At 38.2% G+C, this 22,269-nt stretch overlaps 1 protein-coding gene across 3 annotated transcripts in view; it reads left to right on the top strand.

Moving 5' to 3' along the window:
- SYTL5 (synaptotagmin like 5) overlaps positions 1 to 22,269 on the top strand; it is a 266,662-nt gene that overhangs the window by 185,686 nt on the left and 58,707 nt on the right. For all 3 annotated transcript variants that reach the window (XM_062184126.1, XM_062184128.1, XM_062184127.1), the window contains exons 4-6: positions 2,392 to 2,507; positions 4,279 to 4,384; positions 5,973 to 6,107. In XM_062184126.1, coding sequence (XP_062040110.1) covers positions 2,392 to 2,507; positions 4,279 to 4,384; positions 5,973 to 6,107 — 357 coding nt within the window. The remainder of the gene's footprint in view (positions 1 to 2,391; positions 2,508 to 4,278; positions 4,385 to 5,972; positions 6,108 to 22,269) is intronic.

Below are 22,269 nucleotides of genomic sequence, written 5' to 3'. Positions count from 1 at the left end.
CGACATCTTTAGAATTTAGAATACTGCAATTACCACCTGGATTTCTGACTTAAGTAGTGATATATATAAGTCTAAATCACTTGTGATTTATCCAGAAATCATTAAGCCCTTTCAAACGTTCGATTGTGGTAAGTTAGATCTTCTTATATTTGATATGTTACATAAGCATATTTTATATGATTATTGACCTAATTTAGCAAAGTTCATGCTTCCCAATAGATGATCTAACCACCTCGGAGCAAATCTGAGTTGTACATGGCACTGTTTCATATATAACTTGCCTATGCCTCTCAAAATTTGAAGTAGGATTTTAGGGCAATTGCTGTGGGAAATGAGGTTTATACATTTTTCTGAAGGGATTGTTATACATGCAATACAGTTATTGATTTCCAAGTCCAAACAGTTGCTGAATGTCATGGATTTCTTACTCTAGGCCTAGAAACCACTATTTGACTTTCAGTTACTTTTCCTGGGTCACCTTATCAGACTTCTCATCAATTCTTACTGGTTCTCATCTTCACCTCCATGACACTATGATTTACATCTTCATCATTTCCTATCCTATTTAAATAACTTATTAATTGGTTCGCCTACTTCTGTTTTCTCCCTTCTCCATATATTTCTCCAAAGATTTTATTATCCATTCTGAACTGGAGAATACTGCTGGAGTTCCTCCACTGCATTCAGAATGACATTCCAGATCGTTAACATGGCATTCAAAGGTTTCCTTTGCATGATCCCAGCCCTACCTTTCAACTTCATCTTTCCCTGCAATCTTCCATGAATCCTTCATCCTAGCCATACAGGGTTATTTACCATTCTTAGGACATGCCTTATAGAGATGCTAGGACAGTAGTTCTCAGCTAATTAGCTTTTTTTTCACTTTTAATTAGTAATATATTTAGACTCCTGAGTGACTTCTACAGTTGTTAAAATCTTTGTTAAGGGGGCCAGTGCTATGGTGTAGTGGGCTAAGCCTCCACCTGTGGTGCCAGCATCCCATATGAGCACTGGTTCATGTCCCGGTTGCTGCTCTTCCCATCCAGCTCTCTGCTTATGGTCTGGGAAAGCAGTGGAAAATAGCCCAAGTGTTTGGGTCACTGCACTCATGTGAGAGACCCAGGAGAAGCTCCTGATTCCTGGCTTTGGATCAGCTGAACTCCTTCTCTCTGTCTGTAACTCTGCCTCTCAAATAAATAAATAAAATCTTTGTTAAAAAATCTTTGTTAGAAACCTGAAAAGGGACTTTCTAGCAGCACGGTTGCTATTAGTTGAATTCCAGGTATCCTACTTCATTCCACAAATATTTGCTGAGCACAGTACCAAGTGCTGCTCCTAGAAATGGTGACCAACACAGCCAATGCTCTTGTCCTCATGTCACTGATAGAATGAGAGCTGTGAACATATAGAAAGAAGGATGATTTGTTAAAGTGATGTTAAAGTCATTAATTTAAAAATATTGAAAACAAAATCATGTGAAAGGCTGTCTTCTAGGTACTGGGGAAAAACTTGAATCAGAGATCCGCTCTCAGGGAATTTATAGTCCAGTAGATATGAGAACAGAGGTAACTCTAAAATAAAATAGAAAATACCATATGCCATAGGAAAAGGACAATGATGAGGGTAATGGGCATTTCAGGCCAGAATATAGGTGTGTTTTCATATAGCCATTGCAGATGAGGCTTAAAAGATGCGTGTGACTATTCAAGGATCCTCCTTTCCCACCTTTAGCATTAAATTTGAAAATCCAGCAGGCACTTGTATCACCTGCAGTTTGAATTTGTTTCCTCTGCTCTATTAATCTCACCATTTCCTTAGCATGAGTCCTGTCATCTCTTTCCTGGACTATTGCAATGACCAAGCTGTCTCTTAGTCCCATTCTCTCTCTACTCTGGCCCTGTGTCATGTTACATCAAATAATCTTTTGAAACAGAGTCTGATCTTGGGTCCTATATCATTTACAACCTTCACTGGTTTCCCACTGTTCGCATTGAAGATCATATTAATGCAGTGGTTAAGAATTTGAGCCTTAAGCCAGAATGCTTGGGGTGGGATCCTGGCTCTACTACTTACCAGCTATGTGATGTAAAGCAAATCATTTTATTGCTCTTAATTTCAGTTTCTTCATCTGTAAAATGGGAATAATAATGCTTACAATGGTTGTTAACATAGGTAAAAATACATGAAATATGAAGAACAAGTACCAAGATTTTACCAGATAGTAAATAGTATACTTGATTAATAGTGGTCATTATTATCACAATAAAATACTTCGGATATTGAGATGAATTCTATAAATAAGCCACTATTTTATTTAATTAGTGATTTTCTAAAATTTATTATGCAGCCAAATGATTGAATTTTAATTTTCTCCACCTTTCTCTTGAGCAGGCAGCTAAGAATTATAACTGGTGAATGGTTTTTTGAAGAAAAGGCAAAGCGTTTCAAGCAAGTCAATGTTCTAGGCACTGATGTTGTCCGGCAGTCCATTTTAAGAAGAAGTCCAGGTAATAAAAACAATTAATTGATTTGTAGACTTTCAATTTTTGTTTCAGTGGGGTAAATAACTTTCCTGTTGTATAACAAATGAACATTTCTGGGAACACGGTTTACATTTCACAACATGTTAGTATTAAATCTTCACTTCTTTGTAGTAAGATTTAAAATCCTTAACTATTTTGAAATATAGAATACATTATTATTAACTGTAGTCACTTTGTTGGACAATAGAACACCAAAGCTTAATTCTCCTATCTACTGTAAAATGTGAAATTCACAAGAAGGGAAGAGGAGGTCAGCAAAAAATAAAACTCATGATGATTTTCTATATATCTGACATACAAAGATGTTCAAAGGAGCCATTTATCTTCATTACAGTTCTTTTCCTGAATACACTTCCAGTATTTTCTTAAACACTTAAGAATATACCATAAAACAGATGAATTAAGTGATTTCCATCTTGTAGAAGTAGGGAGTAGAATGGTAGTTAACAGAGTCTTGGGAGAGTACAAGGGAGAAAGGGATGGGTATAAGGAAAGATTGATAAGCAAGTGCTAAGTTGTAGTTAAATAGGAGTAAGAATATCTAGGGTTCTATTGTACAGTAAGCAGAATATAGACAATGATAGTGCCTTGTATATTTCTATTACAAAATCTAGGAAGATATTTGATGTTTTATCACAAAGAAATGTTAAATATTTAAGGGAAAATGATTTGCATTGTGAAAAAAAATCCTTGATTTTTTAATGTTTCATTTCAGATTTTTTAATGGTACTTTTTAAAATCTAGGGGTTCCCAACCTAGGGTTGATATTGTGCAATGATTTGTGCAGCCCTCACAAGGAAGCATTTGGAAATGCAAGGGGGCATTTCTGGTTGTCACAATGACTAGTTAAGTCAATGGCATTTAGTGGGCAGGAATCAAAGAAACCAAATAATCTCCAAAATATGGAACAGTCTCAGTCAATTAAGAGTTACACTGACACCAAATACAAATAATACCCCAACTTGAGAATGCTTTTTGGTGCATTCAAACTATAATTCAGTTGGTTATATATTGAGTAAAGCTTGTGTTAGGGAATATATTTCTCCAGTTTGGTAGAGTAAAAGTAGAACAGACATCTTTGCTCTCTTCCTAGACTATCTTGTCTTTTCAGACAGTGGATACGTGCCCTTATTTTTAAGTCTAGCAGATAGGGCTGGGACACTTGGAACTGATTCCAGTGTCACTTGGTTAATGTTGGGTATGATGGTACAGAGGGACAGAGTGAGGTAGAGTTAGAGTTAAGTTGTCAGCTATGCCCTCTTCCTCTACATAATCCTTGGTAGTTTCCGAAGTGTAGACTGTCTATCAAGTAACAAGGCAAGTGCCCATCTTCCCAGGAAGTGTGGCTCATGTGCTCAGAAATCGGAGTATGCTTTGTACAAGCTTGTGTGAGAACTCAGTCCCTAGGGATTTGGAGTTCTCCAGGAATCCAGATTCCCCTGCCTAAAAACAACAATAAAAGACTGAGATATTCATTCCTCTACTGCAATCATCCCTAGGAAGTTTACACAGCAAACTTCTCACAGACAAGTCCTTATCTTAATTCTTAGCTCTAGAAGACTCAGCGAATTTGAAATAATGATTTAACAGGGAAATTTAGGATGAGAACACCATTGTCAATCATTATAGACTTCTTTCTCCTGTGCTACTCTAAGAAAATGAATGCTGAATAGAAATTTGCTCTTGTTTCTAGAAATGTATATATAAATTTATCTTCTGATTTTTTAAAAATAAGGAGTTGAAGAAGTACAAAGTCAAGAGCAAACCTACCAGAATGCAGAAAAGTCAGACGCTTCACCTGCTGGGCAGAAGGCCAGCCATGATGGACCCAAGAGAAAGGGGTAAGATGTTACCTATTTAAGGGATTTTTTTTTTACCTTTATTCCAGACATCTCAGAAATAAAATCTCCTTAGTTTTTCCAAGTCTGATATATTTCAGAGACCCAGAGGAGATCAGAGATTCAACCAAGGTAACACTTTCTTATCATCCTCCTAAGGAAATGCATTTTAATTATTTATAATCTTGGATAAATAAAGGTCCCCTTTGGCCTGAGCATGTAACAGTATTTCCTTTCATTTATCAAATCAGGTCTTACACCAAATGGTTCTTATTACTTCTAAACAGCAAGTTTCATATAACAGCCAATCTTGCCTACAAAGAGTTGATGGTTACCTTCGGTTGTAGAATGTCAATACTCCTCCCTTTCAATCTGAGTGCTGGTATATAAAATAGTAAATCAAAGATTTATTAATTGAGCTTAAAACATTATATCCTTGCCATCTAGAAAGACATCAAATTCTAAGTGGAACCTGATGAAAGACAGATGGAGTTCAGGATAGCAAAAGGGAAGAAAGGTGATTCCAGGCAGAGGAGAAAGACACCTTAGGTAGAAGTGCAGAGGTGGGGACGTGCATAAGGTGGTTCTCAGAGAAGCATAGACTGTCATTATAATAAATGTTATTCTCACCAGAAAATGTAATTTTCCAGTAGATTGAAGTTTCTAACACTTTGACAATGACAGTCTTCCAGAGGTCTTTGAAGCAGAGACAACTTGGCAGATTCTATTAAGATTGTGCCAGTACCTTTGGTGTTCATTATTTCTTCTAGAAAACCGTAGGTGTAAAGTAAATGAACTAGTCCCTCCCAGGGCTAGTTCACAAAAAGAATGTAGCTTAGATATTTTATGAAAGTCCATTTGGAAGCACCCATGTTTTTGACATTCAGTGTCCTGGACCAGGACTTGAATCTCAATTCCTAAAGAGCTATTTTTGCTAAAGTTACACATGATTTAGTGACATGGGGATGTAATTATATTTTATATGATATGAAACAGTCCATTGTTCAGGCTTCATCACCACAGGGACAAATGTCATGAAGGATATAAAGATACTTCTCACCACATGAATTTTGTCACTCTTACCATAAGAATTCATTGTGTTCTAGTATGTGCCAGGCATATCCCAGGCTTAGAGTGTCTATCTGGCAGGGAATAAGACAGAGGCACTTCCCTCATGGAGCTGCACCTTAATATGTTGTTACCTCCATTTGTCCCAAGGGATCATCCTAGCTCTTTTCTCTGCACATGGTGAGTTCAGGCTCCCTATTCTCAGTATCCTGGCAAACATGTCCTGCACATTGTTTCTTCATTCTCAGGTGACATGGGTAAGTTCCCAAAGCAGGTGATCCTTTGATTAGCAGGGAGAAAGACCTGGCTTAGCAGCAAGTGGTATGTCATTAACAGAATGTCATAACCTCCTCCATCATCACCCTTGACATTATACTGCGGAAGTACTGGAAACGCTCCAGCCCCAAGTTTATCATATAGAAGAATAGTCTATTTTTGGAAGTACTAGAAATTATATTATGAAAATGGTATTTTAAATGTTTTCTTTCTTAAGTTACTTTTAAATATTTGATTTTTTTTTTAGATTTCTTCTCAGCAAGTTCAGATCAGCAACCAGAGGAGAAATCATAACTACAAAGACTGAAAGTGGACGGAGCTACAGCTTGGACTTAGACAGCCAAAATTTTCAGAGTTTAAAATCAGTCTCCAGTTCAGACAGGTAAGATACATTCAAGCTGGGCAATGGTATAGTCTGAGAATAACCCAGACAGGGCTTCCAGGTGTCTAAAGTATCACCAGCCAGAGAGCTCTTAACACATAATATAAAAAAATCAGAAGGGTATTTTTCAGTTGAAATGGAAACCGCTGCCTTCATTCTGGAATTACAGCTCTTTGAATCATCTGTGCCACCTGCAAAGATGAGACTGTATGTTTGAGGACTCAGGGCTGCAGTTCAAATGGAGATGTACAGAGCAAGGAAATGCTTTCGTTGATTTCTTGATCTTTCTCTGGCTAAGCTTCAAAAAAGAAATCACTAAGTATCACATTCATTTCTTGCAGCTTTTAAGAAATTACTAATGCTTTCATCATTTGAATTGCTTCAGAGAATTTTCCATTCATTCCACTTTCTTTAAGTTCTCAGTGAGGCAAGTGAGAATATTCTAAGCATAGAGCCGTCACTTATCAGGAAAAGTAACAAGGCATGGAAAGGATAGCCAAGAGCATAGGCATTTCATATTAGGTTTTATTTTCTTTATCCTATTGGAGCATAAGTCAGAGTTTATTTTCTTTTTTTTAATTAAACTTTTATTTAATGAATATAAATTTCCAAAGTACAGCTTATGGGTTACAATGGCTTCCCCCTCCCAAAACTTCCCTCCCACCCACAACCCTCCCCTTTCCCGCTCCCTCTCCCCTTCCAATCACATCATGATTCATTTTCAATTCTCTTTATATACAGAAGATCAGTTTAGTATATATTAGGTAACGATTTCAACAGTTTGCCCCCATATAGCAACACAAAGTGAAAAAAAAATACTGTTGGAGTACTAGTTATAGCATTAAATAAGAGTGTACAGCACATTAAAGACAGAGATCCTACATAATATTTTTTTAAAAATTAATTAATTTTCTATGCCATTTCCAATTTAACACCAGGTTTTTTTTCATTTCCAATTATCTTTATATACAGAAGATCGATTCAGTATATAATTATTTTCATATTTATATATTATCAAAGCTAGAGTTGTGAAAATGGATCTACTCTCATGTTTCACTAGGTTGTCCAAATGTTAATTCCCCTTTGTTTGCTTGTTGCTGCAGTAATTCTGTAATTTTTCTAGGTAGTAAAACTGTCAGGCCTTACTCCTTAGGTTCTGCAAGAAGAATTCTGACCTGCAGTCCACTTTGTTTTCTAAAAGATTTATTTGTTGATTTGAAAGGCAGAGTTACAGAAAGGCAGAGACAGAGAGAATGAAAGACCTTCCCTCCACTGGTTCATTCCCCAAATCACCACAAGGGCAGAAGCTACACTGATCCAAAGCCAGGAGCCAGGAGCTTCTTCCAGGTCTTCCATTTGGATGCAGGGACCCAAGCACTTGGGCCATCTTCCATTGCTTTCCCAAGCCATAAGAGCTGGATCAGAAGTGGAGCAACCAGGACTCGAATTGGTGCCCATATGGGATGCCAGCACTGTAGGTGGTGGCTTTACCCACTACACCACAGCCCCAGTCCCAGAAATCCACTTTAGAATATTGACCAGAACATTTCAAGGGGTGGACACTCTTTTGACTACTAAAGTTTTGTTTTTTTCCTTCAGAGTGATTCTCCAGACCTGTTAGTTTTTTCCTTATAGCATTCCTACTATTTAAATTTGTTTAAAACTGCACAGAAATAAATATTAGAAACAGAAAATTAATCATTTATCAAGCACTATCAAAGGACCATCACCATACCTATTATTTTCCAATTTTTCAAGAATGCAAATATATTGCCTTTATGATTAAAAAATGTAAGCCATGGTTTCTTTCATCCTTGAAATAGCTTCACTCCGCTTCCATGGGGTAAGTCCACATAGTGTCCCACAAAAACTTTATTTAAAAAAGTCTCATTTTGATTTTTTAAGATTTTTTTTTTATTTATTTGAAAGAATTATAGAGGTAGAGAAAGAGGTTTTCCATTCGCTGGTTCACTCTCCATATGGCCGTGGCCAGAGCTGAGGTGATCCAAATTCAGGAGTCAGGAGCCTCTTCCAGGTCTCCCATGTGGATACAGGAGCCCAAGGACTTGAGCTATCTTCCACTGCTCTCCCAGGTCATAGCAGAGAGCTGGATCAGAAAAGGAGAAGCTGAAACTAGAACTGGCACCCATATGGGATGCCGGTGCTTCAGGTCGGGGCTTTAACCCGCTGTGCCACAGCCCCGGCCCTTTCATTTTGATTTTTGATCATTGGACTCCTGATGCTGAGATAATAGTGAAAAACATTTAGAAATGGTATCCAGCTACCTTAGTATTGCTGTTTTGGCCCAGCCTTCTTGAGACTCTATGGATGAGCCATCTTGGTTTACACTTAAGGCTAGGATTGAAGAGGGACACTATCTATAAAATGAGGCAAGAGAGTATTTTAGAAAAATATGCTCCAAACCTAACAAACATAATTAGATCATAGCACTTTAAGTTGTTCACATTATAGTTCCTCATCCAGAATAAAGGTCATGTTTTCCAGTATCATGATGTTTGTAACCTTATTCTAGAATATGACTAAATTTGCTTCTTGTGTCTTATCTCTATAAGCTATAAATTATAGCTTATAAATTTATAAATCTCATAAAGCTATAGATTCATATAGATGTGTTTCACCAAATAGTTACGTGGATATTGGTCCAAGGTTTTCCTGTTTTTGTTGTAAAAGGAAGAAAGTCCCTAAGTAGACTTTATCATTTAAATTGTAAATACCAATTTACAGATAATCAGAATATAGTAGTCAGGGTTGCTTTGGCTTAAGCATGCCAAGAACAATGTTTTCCCATTACGAAAGAGAATAAAGATGCTCAGGGGATCAGTAGAGCAAAATATCCTTTTCCTGCTACATGCATTTATCACTATGATGACTCATTAATGGACTGCCACAGTGAGACACATTTCATTATTCCAAAATGATTCCTGAGAAAGTTGGGCCAGGAAGTGACCCACCTTTTCTTAACTCTGCTCATCCAAAGAGGTTGTAAGATCTTGGCCTCTTTAGTCCATTAGCTGTTCCAGCTTAGCAGTTATTCTTCTTTCTCCTGCACAGTGCCTATTTCTTCATATTTCATTCATCTTTTCCTGGAGCAGCTGTGGTTTTTTCAGGTGTGTGGTTGACTTTATTTCTTGACAGTAATTTCAAAGCAGAACAAGTATGAATGGGTTAGAGATAGCCGAGAAGCCCTTCAGAAGAACACGTCCAATGGCCATTCAGTGGTTGCTGGAAACTGAACACATGAGGCAAAGGATTGTTTTAAAGAATATTAATGCAGACTACAGTGAAGAAGCCATGTGATTAAAGGCAGTGAATACAAACTCCTGCTAAGTTGGGCTGAGCTTTCATTGTGCTATGATCTGTGAGATTTCCATCTGAAGTCAAGCTCTCCCACAAGCAGACCCTCAGATAAGGAATTATAAGCAAATAATCTATTAATTAAGTCATTATAAGAGAAATATGTAAGGGAGTAGGAGAATCAAAACAGATGGGGCAGAAGCTTGGTCTCCGGGGACTCTGGAACAGGAACTATATCTTTGAGCTTTGCCATGTGGAGATGCTGGTCATTGCACTTCTATTCCAGTCAGGCACTGGCCGTGAGTGTCCTTGGATAACATTGCCAGGCTTAACAAACAAAGATACAGGATGTCCATGTAAATTTGAATTTCTGATAGGTAACTTTTATTAGCATATGTCCCATGTAATATTTGGCACATCATAATACTTAAAAAAGTATTCACTTCTCATCTGAAATTCAAATTTATCTGGAAGTCCTATAATTTACCTGGTAACTCTGCTGTGGGAGTCATGGGAAGACAAACTCCAAGGCCTTTGTAGGCCTCTAGCTCCAGTGCTAAAGGGAAAAAAAAATCTCTGAAGGTGGCAGGTGCAAACCATAAAGAGAAAAGCACTCAGAAGCTAGTGAGGGGGCACAGACAGCTGGTAAAAGTGTTTAGAGAGGAGAGGATCTGAGTGGAAGAACAACAATGTTCTTCAAAAAATATAAAGAAAAATCACAAATTTTATTCTAAAATTTAATCTGTTCAGTAAAATGGATGAGATGATGCTGTGTTTCTCAACAGTGTTTCTATCCTATCTTTGAAGGATGTGGCAAGCATTTGACCACTGGACCTTGTCTGATCTCATCACCAACAGGGTTCTCATCTTTCCTTCTTCAGTCTGTCCAGCCCCCCACCCCACCCCACACACACACATACACTAGTTTTATCTGTTTATTCTTAATTGCTCTGTAAGAGGCTTGGGAATGATTGTCACAGTCTCTGTGAAGCCTTGTCTAATTCAAAGCAGAGACCACATAATTCATGCCAGCCCCTAGCTAGTCTTCTGCCTCATTCCAAGTGTTGCCCTTCTTGTTCTCTCTCCCTCTCCCCCCCCTCCCTCCCACTCATTCTTTAAGGAATACGTGTATGGCATTTTTGTACCATCATGACTAAAATATTTCTCTCATCATATCTATTATTTTGGCTAAGTGAGTTTATTAAACCCCTCTCATCATTAAATGGCATCTCTTTAGTATCAGAAGTAAATTTATTTTCCTGTCCTGAATGTAATTTTCATTGACCTCTCTGCAATTACAATACAATTAGGCAGCATCCTGTTCCTAGTATAGGAATACAGCAAGGTAGGAGTGTTCTAGCTCTGAGTCAGGATGACATTCACAAAGTCAACACTGGTTTGTAGTGTACATTAGATAAAACACTAGACAGCTAATTCCTAATACTCTTAGAAAACTCCTTTACTTACCAGGCTTTTAAAATTGTTCATATTTGTAGCTTATCTCTAAAAGCATCTTTGTAAAATGTAAATTTTATTCAGTAATACTAGCTGTGACAGTTTCATGACTCAAAAGGAGAAAGGCTGTAAAGATTGTCCACCAAAGGAAAATTACTTTCACCTCTTTCCTGTATCTCTGCTTCATTTTCAGGTGCTTCTAAGTACTTTTTTGCTATTATTAAAATTTTTATTCATAAAATGGGGACAAATTTCATATATTTCATGTATATGGTTTTAAGAGCATAAGGATACATCTCACCCTACCCTCCTTCCTTCCCTCACTCCCACCCTCTCTGCTTCTTTTCTTATTTTTTTTAACAATGACATACTTTCAATTTTCTTTATACTCACAAGCTTAACCCTCCACTAAATAAAGAATTCAACAAGTAGTAAGTAGAAAAACCACTGTTCCTCACGAATATAGACAAGGGCTATAAACAATAATCAAATTTCAAAATGTCAATTTTGCTCATATACATTACATTTTTTGTACTCTATATATTAGTTACCATAAATCAAGGAAAACATATGATATTTGTCTTTCTGGGACTGGCTTATTTCACTAAGAATAATGGTCTCCAAGTGAATCAATTTTGTAGTAAAAGACAGGATTCCATTCTTTTTTAAGGCTGAGTAAGATTCCAATGTTCATATACCATAATTTCTTTATTCAGTCATCAATTGATGGACATCAAGGTTGAGTCCATATCTTAGCTGTTGTAAGTTGAGCTGCTATAAATATGGGAGTTCCAATAACTCTTTCATATGCTGATTTCACTTCCTTTGGGTAAATTTCCAGGAATGGAATGGCTGTGTCATACGATATATCTATTTTCAGCTTTCTGAGAAATCTCTGTATTGTCTTCCATAATGGTTGTGAGTTTACATTCCCACCAACAGTGTATTAAGGTACCTTTTTTCCCACATCCTTGCTAGGATTTGTTATTTTTTGATTTTTGGATGATAGCCACTCTAAGTGAGGTGAGGTGAAACCTCATTGTGGTGTTTATTTGCATTTGATTTCATCTCATTTGTCAATGATTAGTCGGTTGTAGACATGTGGATTAATTTCTGGGTTTTCTAGTCTGTTCCATTAGTTGACATGTGTATTGTTCTGCCAGTACCAAGCTTGTTTGAGTATATTTCCTTGTAATATGTCTTGAAGTTGGGGCGGGCACTGTGGCATAGCAGGTAAAGCTGCCACCTACAGCACCAGCATCCCATATGGGTACCAGTTCAAGTCCCAGCTGCTTCACTTCTGATCCAGATCTCTGCTATGGCCTGGAAATGCAGTAGCACATGGCCCAAGTCCTTGGTCCCCTGCACCTGCATGCATGGGAGACCTGGAAGAAGCTCTGGTTTCCTGGCTTCAGGTTGGCCCAGCTCCAGCACTTGTGGCCATTTGGGGAGCAAACCAAATGGATGGAAGACTTCTTTCTCTGCCTTTGCCTCTCTGTAACTGCCTTTCAAATAAATATATAAATCTTTTTAAAAAATATGTCTTGAAGTTAGGTATTGTGATGACTCCAGCTTTCATTTTTACTGTTTATGGTTGCTTTAGTTATTTGGAGTCTCATGATTCCATATGAATTTTAGGGTCATTTTTTCCAGATCAGAGAAGAACATCTTTGGTATTTTGGGATCACATTGAATCTTTAAATTGCTTTGGGTAGTATGGACGTTTTGATTATATTAATTATTCTAATCCCCTAAAATGGAAAACTTTTCCATTTTTTGCCCCTTCCATTTTTTTCCTTCATGTTTTGTAATTTTCATTGTAGAGATCTTTCACATCCTTGGTTAAACTTATCCTAAGGTAATTAAATGTTTTTGTAGTTATTGTTAATGATACTAGTCTTACAAGTTCTTTATCAGCCATGACATTATTTGTGCATACAAAGGCTATTGATTTTTGAATGTTGTTTTATATCCAGCAACTTTCCCAAACTCTCTTACGAATTCTCTTTCTTTGTTACATCTTTTTCTGATTTTGGAATTAAGGAGATGCTAGCCCCATAGAAGGAGTTTAGGAGGATTCCCTCCCTTTCAATTGTTTTGAATAGTTGGAGAAGTTTGGTAGGATTCAGCAGTGAAGCTATTCAGTACTAATATTATCTTAAAGTTGGGAGGAACTTAATTACTGATTCAATCTCCATCTTGGTTATTGGTCTCTGTAGACTTTCTATGTCTTCATGACTCAATTATGTTAGATTGTATTTGTCCAGAAATTTATACATTTCTTCTGTGTTTTCTAAGTTGTTGGCATACAGCTGTTTGTAATAATTCCTAGTATTATTGTATTTCTATGTTATCCATTGTATCATCTCCTTTTTCATCTCTTATGGGTCTTCTCCCCATTTTTGGGTTAGTAAGGCCCAATCATGTATCAGTTTTTTTTTTCTTTTCAAAAAACCAGCTCTTTATTTTACTTATCTCTTATATCATTATTTTTGGTTTCAGTTTTGTTTATTCTCTAATTTTTATTATTTTTTCATTCCTAGTAATTTTAGGTTTGATCTTATTTTTCTAGATACTTGCATGCATTGTCAGATCATTTATTTGATGCCTTTTCAATTTTTTATGTAGGTTCTAACTGCTATATACTTTTCTCTTTTTTTGGTCACTTCTTTTTTATTTTTTTTTTAATTTTTTTTCCAAGAAACCTTTTATTTAAGGTATACAAACTTCATGAATTTCATAAATGCAACTTCAGGAGCATAGTGATTCTTCCCAACCTGCCCACCCACACTCTCAGCCTTCTTCCTCCTCCCTTTCCTATTCTGGCATTTCTCTAATGCATATTTTAGAATTTTTTCTCTATGCTTTACTATGGAAAGTGTGACTACAATATGTCATGGTGAGTATCTTTTATAGTCATGTCTATTAGCAAATCTATGTACTTCCTGTACTTGGATGTCCTTTTCTTTCACCAAATTGGGGAAGTTTTCTGTAATTATTTCACTAAAAAGGCCTTCTGATCCATTCTCTCTTTCCATGCCTTCAAGAACTCCTTAGACTTGTATGTTGGGTTATTTGATAGTATCCCATAAATATCCAACACTGTTTTTTAGTTTTATAACCTCTTTTTTTTGGGTCTGGCTGTAAAATTTCCAGAGATTTATCTTCTAACTCACATACTCTTTCTTCTGCCTCACCAAGTTTGTTGTTAAGGCTTTCCACCACATTTTTTATTTTATCTATTGAACTCTTCGTTTCCAATATTTCATTTTTATTTCTCTATAAAATCTCACATTCTAATACTGAAATGCTGTGCTCCTTTTGGTGAGTCATATTTGTCTTCCTTGTTCGTGTTTCTTGTATTTCTGCATATATCTCTAGGCATTTATGCCTGAACACTTTTTTTCCTCCTCTGTCAGCTTTTATCTTTGAAATATGCCTCTATAGCTAAATGGAGTATCTTCTAATTGGGCAGATATCCAGAGGCATGTGCTGGATAGAGCCAGAGAGCTCCAGCCAGTGCTTGACAATGGGGTAAGAGTCCAAAGTGACACCCTAGCTGGGTGTGGTAGATCTCCTGCATTGTCATCAGGGAGAGGGTGTGATAAAGTAGGCTGGCATGATCATAGCCTCAGCCCCTCTCGGTGAAGGTAAACCAACTGTCCAGGGTGATCCCACTGTGGCTACACACCCCACCCACACAGGTGTATGAACAACACAAAGGATCTGTGCACTCCTCAATGTGAGCATGAAACCTTCAGCAAGACCCACCCTAAGCATTCAAGGAACTCTGAGCCTCTGAAACCAGACAAAGTGATTGCCCAGAGACCCAACCAAATCGCACACCCTAACACACAGTCACAGAAATCTCACAGTCATATTGCACAGTACTCCCACCATTGCAGGGAGGAAGGAATCCCCTCTCAGCCTTGCAAGACCCTCGCAGCCACAGAGAGAGCTGAGGCATTCCCGAAGCCAGCTGCCAGCCTGATAGAAGTTGGTTGGTCCTCCAGCTTTGTAGGTTGTGTCTGGGTACCTTCATAGAGTGAGAGGAGGGGTTCACTTCACAGACCTAAGTGGGTGCCCTTTCCCCTGCCAATCCTCCGGGCCAGTCTCATAGTGAAGACCATGGATTTATCCCTCTGACAAAATCTCCCAGTCATACGTGCTACAGCAGCCTCTACTTGCCTTATTAAGATGGTGCTTTATTGGGAAACTTTCTGCTTTTACATTCTTTCATGATGCTGACTACCTTTGTTTCTGTGTGTGGCACATCCTTAAGTGTCATTTGTAAGGCTGGATGAGTGGTGACAAATTACTTCGATTTCTATTCATTTTGGAAGGTCTTAATTTCATCTTCATTTATAAATGAGAGCCTCATTGCATACAGTATTCTGGGCTGAAAGCTTATCCCTGGGTACCCTTGTTGGGGGATGGGAAGAGAGCAATGTGCTCACCCTTCATGGGGTTTGGTGGGCACCCTGACCCCAGCTAGTGCTCCAGGCCGCACTTAAAGGTAATGTGATTCTCAAGGTTCTCCCATAGACACTATTATTGGTGACACAGGCTACTACAGGCCTCTAACCTTGCTCCAAGAAGATGGCATCTCTTCTCGCCACTGGCTGCAGGAGTCACCAGCGGTGTCCTGCTTGCTGCTCCTGCTGCTCCATGCCATCTCTCTTCTTTCTACATAATTTCCACTATAAACTCCTTCCCAACTGTGCCCTGGGACTGCAATTCCTCCCCCTTTTCTTCTGTTATCTTCCCATGGTCAAAATCAGCACATCTTTTCCCTCTTCAGCCATCTTGGATCCACTTTTTTTTCCATTTTAACTTCTTTGGGGGAACTCAGCCCTCATTAGTGGCAGCAAGAAATGGGCAATCAAAGCCACGTGCTGTCACAAATGCTGACAGCCTAAAGCAATCCATCAAAAGATGGTAGCCCTAGAAGAGAGGATCCTACTTGCATGAAATGATGGGCATGTGATAGAACAGATGAGGAAATACAGATTCACCAGAGTACTTGATTTAATTGGACTATGACTTTATCAGTGTGAGATACACAGGGTCTAGAGTTGCCAAAATATTCTTCACCTAGAAATTTACATTTATAACTCAAAATCATCTGTTTTGCATACCCACTCTTGCCAGTGCTACTCAATATAGTCCTGGAAGTTTTAGCCAGAGCTGTTAGACAAAAAAAAGAAATAAAAGGGATTCAAATTGGGAATGAGGAAGTCAAACTATGCCTATTTGCAGATTACATGATGCTTATATATAGAAGATCCAGGAGACTATTGGAACTCATAGAAGAGTTTGGTAAAGTAGCAGGATATAAAATCAATACACAAAAATCAACAGCCTTTGTATACAAGCAATGCCAAGACTGAGATTGAACTTCTAAGATGAATCCCATTCACAATAGCTACAAAAAATATCAAATACCTTGGAATAAATTTAACCAAGGATGTCAAAGTTCTCTACGATGAGAATTACCAAATATTAAAGAAAGAAGTAGAAGAAGATACAAAAAAATGGAAAAATCTTCCATGTTCATGGATTGGAGGGATCAATATCATCAAAAGGTCCATTCTTCTGAAAGCAATCTACAGATTCAATGCGATACCAATCAAAATACCAAGGACATTATTCTCAGATATAGAATAAATGATGCTGAAATTCATATGGAAACACAGGAGACCTCCAATAACTAAAGCAATCTTATACAACAAAAACATAGCTGGAGGCATCACAATACCAGATTTCAAGACATTCTACAAGGCAGTTATAATGAAAACAGCCTGGTACCAGTACAAAAACAGATGGATAGACCCATGAAACAGAATAAAAATGCCAGAAATAAATCCGAGCATCTACAACCAACTTATATTTGACTGATGAGCTAAAACCAATCCCTGGAGCAAGGGCAGTCTGTTCAACAAATGATGCTGGGAAAACTGGATTTCCACATGCAAGAGTATGAAGCAGGACCCCTACATTAAACCTTACACAAAAATCCATTAAAAATGGATTAAAAACTTACATCTACAACATGATACCATCAAATTATTAGAGAACATTGGGGAAACCCTTTAAGATATGAGCACAAAGATTCCTGGAAAAGACCCTGGAGGTACAGGCAGTCAAAGCCAAAAATCAACAGGTGGAATTACATCAAACTGAAAAGCTTCTGTACTGCAAAAAGAAACACTGAGGAAAGTGAAGAGGCAACCAACAGAATGGGAGAATTTATTTACAAACAATACAACTGATAAAGGATTAATAACCAGAATATATAAAGGGATCAAGAAACTCAACAACAACAATACAAACAACCCAGTTAAGAAATGTGCCAAGGACTTAAACTGACTTTTTTTCAAAAGAGGAAATCAAAATGGCCAATAGACACATGAAAAACTGCTCAGTATCATTAGGCATCAGGGAAATTCAAATCAAAACCACAGTGAGGTTTTACCTCACCACATCCGGCTTTCCTACAGAAATCAACAAACAACAAATGCGGGCAAGGATGTGGGGGAAAAGGTACACTAATCCACTGTTGGTGGGAATCTAAACTGGTAAAACCACTATGGAAATCAATTTGGAGATACTTCAGAAATCTGAATATAGAGCTATCATATGACTCAGCCATCCCACTCCTGGGAATTTACCCACAGGAAGTGAAATCATCAAATAAAAGAGTTATCTGCACCCCCATGTTTATTGCAGCTCAATTTACAATAGCTAAGACATGGAATCAACCTAAATGTCCATCAACTGAAGACTGGGTAAAGAAATTATGGGATATGTATTCTGTGGAATACTACACAGCAGTAAAAAAAAAAGAAATCCAGTAATTTGCAACAAAATGGATGAATCTGGAAAATATCATACTTAGTGAAATAAGCTAGTCCCAAAGGGACAAATACCATATATTCTCCCTGATCTGTGATAACTAATAGAGCACCTAAAAGGAAATCTGTAGAAGTGAAATTGACACTTTGACAGCAATGACTTGAATAGCTTTTGTCTTGACTATCGAGGAACAGTTTTATTTTGCTTTTTTTTTCTTAATGGAGAATGGGAATGGAAGAGGGAGAAGGCCGAGTAAGAGTGGAAGTATAAGGGTGGGCATGATGGGAAGAATCACTATATTCCTAAAGTTGTACTTATGAAATTTGTACTCATTGAATAAACAGTTTCTTTGGGGGAAAAAACATATTTTGCTTCCCATATACACTTCTTGATTTTGGCTCTCCCAGAAGCACACCCTGAAATAAAGATTCAAGAGCACATCATGTGTTTGTGATGTGGTCTAGGAAGACATGGATAGGGCGGTGAGGAAGGCAAAAATGGTATGTCCTAAAGCCAGTTACTAATGTGGCAATTAGAGCTCAGTGTCACTGGACAACTCTAGGAAACAGTATGAAATATAGCTCAGAGTTGCCTAGTCAAGAGAATGGAACTCTGAGATGTTTTTATACCAATTCTTCATTGATTGAAGGATGGGTTTGGGGCACTAACTCTCTGCCATTTCCAACTTGCTCTGTTCATAGGAGCCCCATGCTCACATGATCCTAGAAAGTTCACAGGCAAGGAGCTGTGGGTATTCCTAGTAAGCAGAATTATGTGAGTAGGGGTGAGTACCAAAGGGAAATGGTCAGGGACCCTCGTAGAATCTGCTACAACCTCCCTACCAATCTGCTTTAAGACTTCCTTAAAAGGTATATTTGCCGGATCACCAGGTTCTCAGCCCCTGATTTCTGTTGGACCAGCATGTGGATGACTTGGAAATCTTGACAACTTTCTTCTTATGAGCAAAGTTATATCCTAGGCTGAATAAGAGTTTGGCAAATCCAAGCTAACAAGTACAGAGTAAGTACAGAAGTACAGGGATTGGGGGTGAGGGAAGATCCAAATGTCTGAGGAAAAGGAAATTAAATGATAATATGCACTTTTTTCATGAACTTTTTGAATCTCCTTCATACTCATTTATTTATTATAACCTAAGTTCTGCTGAACACTCAATTTTCTTTGTGGCTGTAGGGAAAGGCAGTTGACTGTCTTCTTGCACCTGACCTTCTAGCTGACTCAAGGTTTTTCAAGACTGCTGACCTTTCTCTCCCAACTGACTTCTGGTCATTATTGAGAAATTACACATTGAATCTCTCTGTGATGCTACAAAACCACAATGTAATCAGGCTGCAGTATTACTTACGCTTAACTTCTCTTTCTTCATACCCAGCTGGAATCCTTGCCTCAGGGTGATTGTCTCCTCTATTTTAGGCTGTTTTCTTAAAGGAAACAAATCCTTCAAGGATACACTAAGCATTTTGAAACTACAAAATAAATCAGTTTTTCTTTGATTAAATCAAACTATAAGCCAGCACCATGGCTCAATAGGCTAATCTTCCTCCTGCGGCGCCGGTACACTGGGTTCTAATTCCGGTCAGGGCACCGGATTCTGTCCCAGTTGCCCCTCTTCCAGGCCAGCTCTCTGCTGTGGCCCGGGAGTGCAGTGGAGGATGGCCCAAGTGCTTGGGCCCTGCACCCGCATGGGAGACCAGGAGAGGCACCTGGCTCCTGGCTTCAGATCAGCGTGGTGCGCCAGCCGTAGTGGCCATTTGGGGGGTGAACCAACAGCAAAGGAAGACCTTTCTCTCTGTCTCTCTCTCTCTCTCACTGTCCACTCTGCCTATCAAAAAAAAATCAAACTATAAAGGTTCTTTGTATGATTAACACTAATATTCGTTGAATATAGTTTCATCTAGTGCCCTCCACATTATGCTACCTTTGTCCTCTCTCCACAAACAAAAAGAAAGCACCCTATATGTAATTAAACCATAGACCGGCAACTATTTAGGCATCACACTAGAAGCTGCCTGATAAATTTCCACATCTTCCTCATGTCTCTGCTTCCCTAATTCCGCATTCAGGTGCTCCTGTGATGGTTCAGTGTAGCCTAAATCTCTCTCTCTCTCTCACTCACTTTCTCTCACGCACACACACACACACACATACATTGAAATTCATTCCTTTGAGTTGTGTTGGCCTCTCCAGAGTTTGGTTTGTAAATGGAGACATGTGTCTGTGTGCCTTCATACCTGGGCATACCTACAGAAATCAACCTCTTATCTAATAAATAGTTAAAATGTTTGGCTTTGTGGTACCTGTGGTCTTCATGTTAAATACTCAACTCTTGTTGGAGCATATAAGCAGTACAGACAATACCTAAAAGAATAAGCATGCCTACATTCCAATAAAACTGTTTATGGGACTGAAAGTTTAATTTCATACAGCTTCTAAAAGACTAATATATAAACTAGAAAGGCAACTTACTAAATGGTAGTTTCTGTCCTCTATCTTTGATGTTCTATCCAGAAATGAACATATCTGGGAAGCCAGTATCAAGACTATGAGGCAGCATGGGATTAGAGAAATTAAAATAGAAGGTTTTTAAAGTATATGTTATAAGCTAACATGAATTAAACTGTTTCCTAACCTAGAAAATGTCTTTTAAGGCTGGCGCATTGGCTCACTAGGCTAATCCTCTGCCTTGTGGTGCCGGCACCCCGGGTTCTAGTCCCGGTTGGGGCGCCGGATTCTGTCCCGGTTGCTCCTCTTCCAGTCCAGCTCTCTGCTGTGGCCTGAGAGGGCAGTGGAGGATGGCCCAAGTCCTGGTCCCTGCACCCACATGGGAGACCAGGAGGAAGCACCTGGCTCCTGGCTTCGGATCGGTGCAGCGTGCTGGTCGTAGCGTCCATTTGGGGGGTGAACCAATGGAAGGAAGATGTTTCTCTCTGTCTCTCTCTCTCTCTCTCTCACTGTCTAACTCTGCCTGTCAAAAAAAAAGAATGAAAAACAGAAAATATGTCTTTTAGTAAACCAAAATATCTAAGCTCCCCAGAGAATGCCATATCCCTATACTTGGGCCTATTAAAATGAGATAAATATATCTCTTTCTTGCCAGTTTTCCCTTAACCATATTTTAGCTTGAAGGTTTGTTGGCACTGATTTCTAATACTTCTTATTTAAATCTCAGAAATATGATATCTGAATCAAAAATAACTATTGGCCTTTAAACTTCTCTAATTTAGACTTGTGGAAGCTTTTTATCCTCCTCCTATTTAGGTGGCAAAGGTTCATGTATCTTATATCATATTTTACATACCATCTGAAAGAGTTGGCACCCAAATATTTATATCAGTCTGCCTCATTAGACTAAACTTTTGCGTAGTCTAATCATCTGAAAGGAGAATATTTTTGAGAAGCTCACAATAAATGTCAGGGACAAATGTGGAAGTATGTCATTTTTGAGATAATGTTGCTGGCAACAATAATTTCCAGTAGCTGACTTGCAGTCACAAAAATTTTTTCCTTATTACAGGACAGCTTCTTAAATGTCATCAACATGATTAATCAACTTCTGCCAGAGCTACCACAAAAGTAGGACTTTTTATTTCAGCAAGGCTAGTCCATGATGGGAAACTTTCTTAAGGCATCCTGGGTCCAAGAGGAGCTTCAGCATATACATAAGCCTAAACAGTCACACAAGTAGCTTTGATTCATCCCTTGTTTGGCTTGTTTCTGCAAGATTCATACTTAGCACTCCTTTTTAAAGGAGAGTTTATAGTAAACAGGAAGAAATTTCTTGTGGAAATATTGTTCTGAGAGTAGAGAACCTATGGTCACAGCACAACATCACTGTGTAGTACAGCATCACTGGATAGGTCTTTAAGAGCACCTGTGAGATAAGCAGAAGCACTTGGAAAGGTACATATATGGTCAACTGTTGTCAAATATAGAAGTGTAGCACCTGAGGTAGGGGAGCTCAGGACAATCATCTAGGAACTTGGAATCCAAGTTTTATCAATATATTTAATCAAAAATTTTATTCTTGCATTGTCAGAATCAGCAGATGTAGCCATAGATTCTTCTCGAGCTAAGTCCCTAGTGTTATAAAGTAGTTAGAGTGTCATCTCTTAGAGGAAGTTAGAGATGCTCTCTACAGAGTATCAAAGGAATGCTGCCTAGAAAGCTTTCATAATTCTCTTAATCAAATCCCAAAACACTACTCCCTTTACTCCCTTGAGAATTGTCTTTATAGCTCATTCTATAATGCAAAACCTGACTAGTTGAAATGATTTGATCTTGGTGAATTACCGAGGAAATAATATGAGAAACTGGAATTGGCACAGGCTTTGAGTGGGTGGACAATACCGATTTTTATTCTGACTTTTCTGTATACTGTGTAACAGCACGGAGATGTGGTGGTGGTGTATATGTGCACATACATGCAAACAAACATGTATAGAATATTTAAATTCTCTAAAACTCAATTTCCTCATGTTCAAAAGAGAAATGTTAATATATTTTACAAGGAATTTGATGG

The sequence above is a fragment of the Lepus europaeus genome, chromosome X (assembly GCF_033115175.1).
Source record: "Lepus europaeus isolate LE1 chromosome X, mLepTim1.pri, whole genome shotgun sequence".
NCBI classification, from domain to species: domain Eukaryota; kingdom Metazoa; phylum Chordata; class Mammalia; order Lagomorpha; family Leporidae; genus Lepus; species Lepus europaeus.
This window is presented reverse-complemented; position numbering and strand designations above follow the sequence as displayed.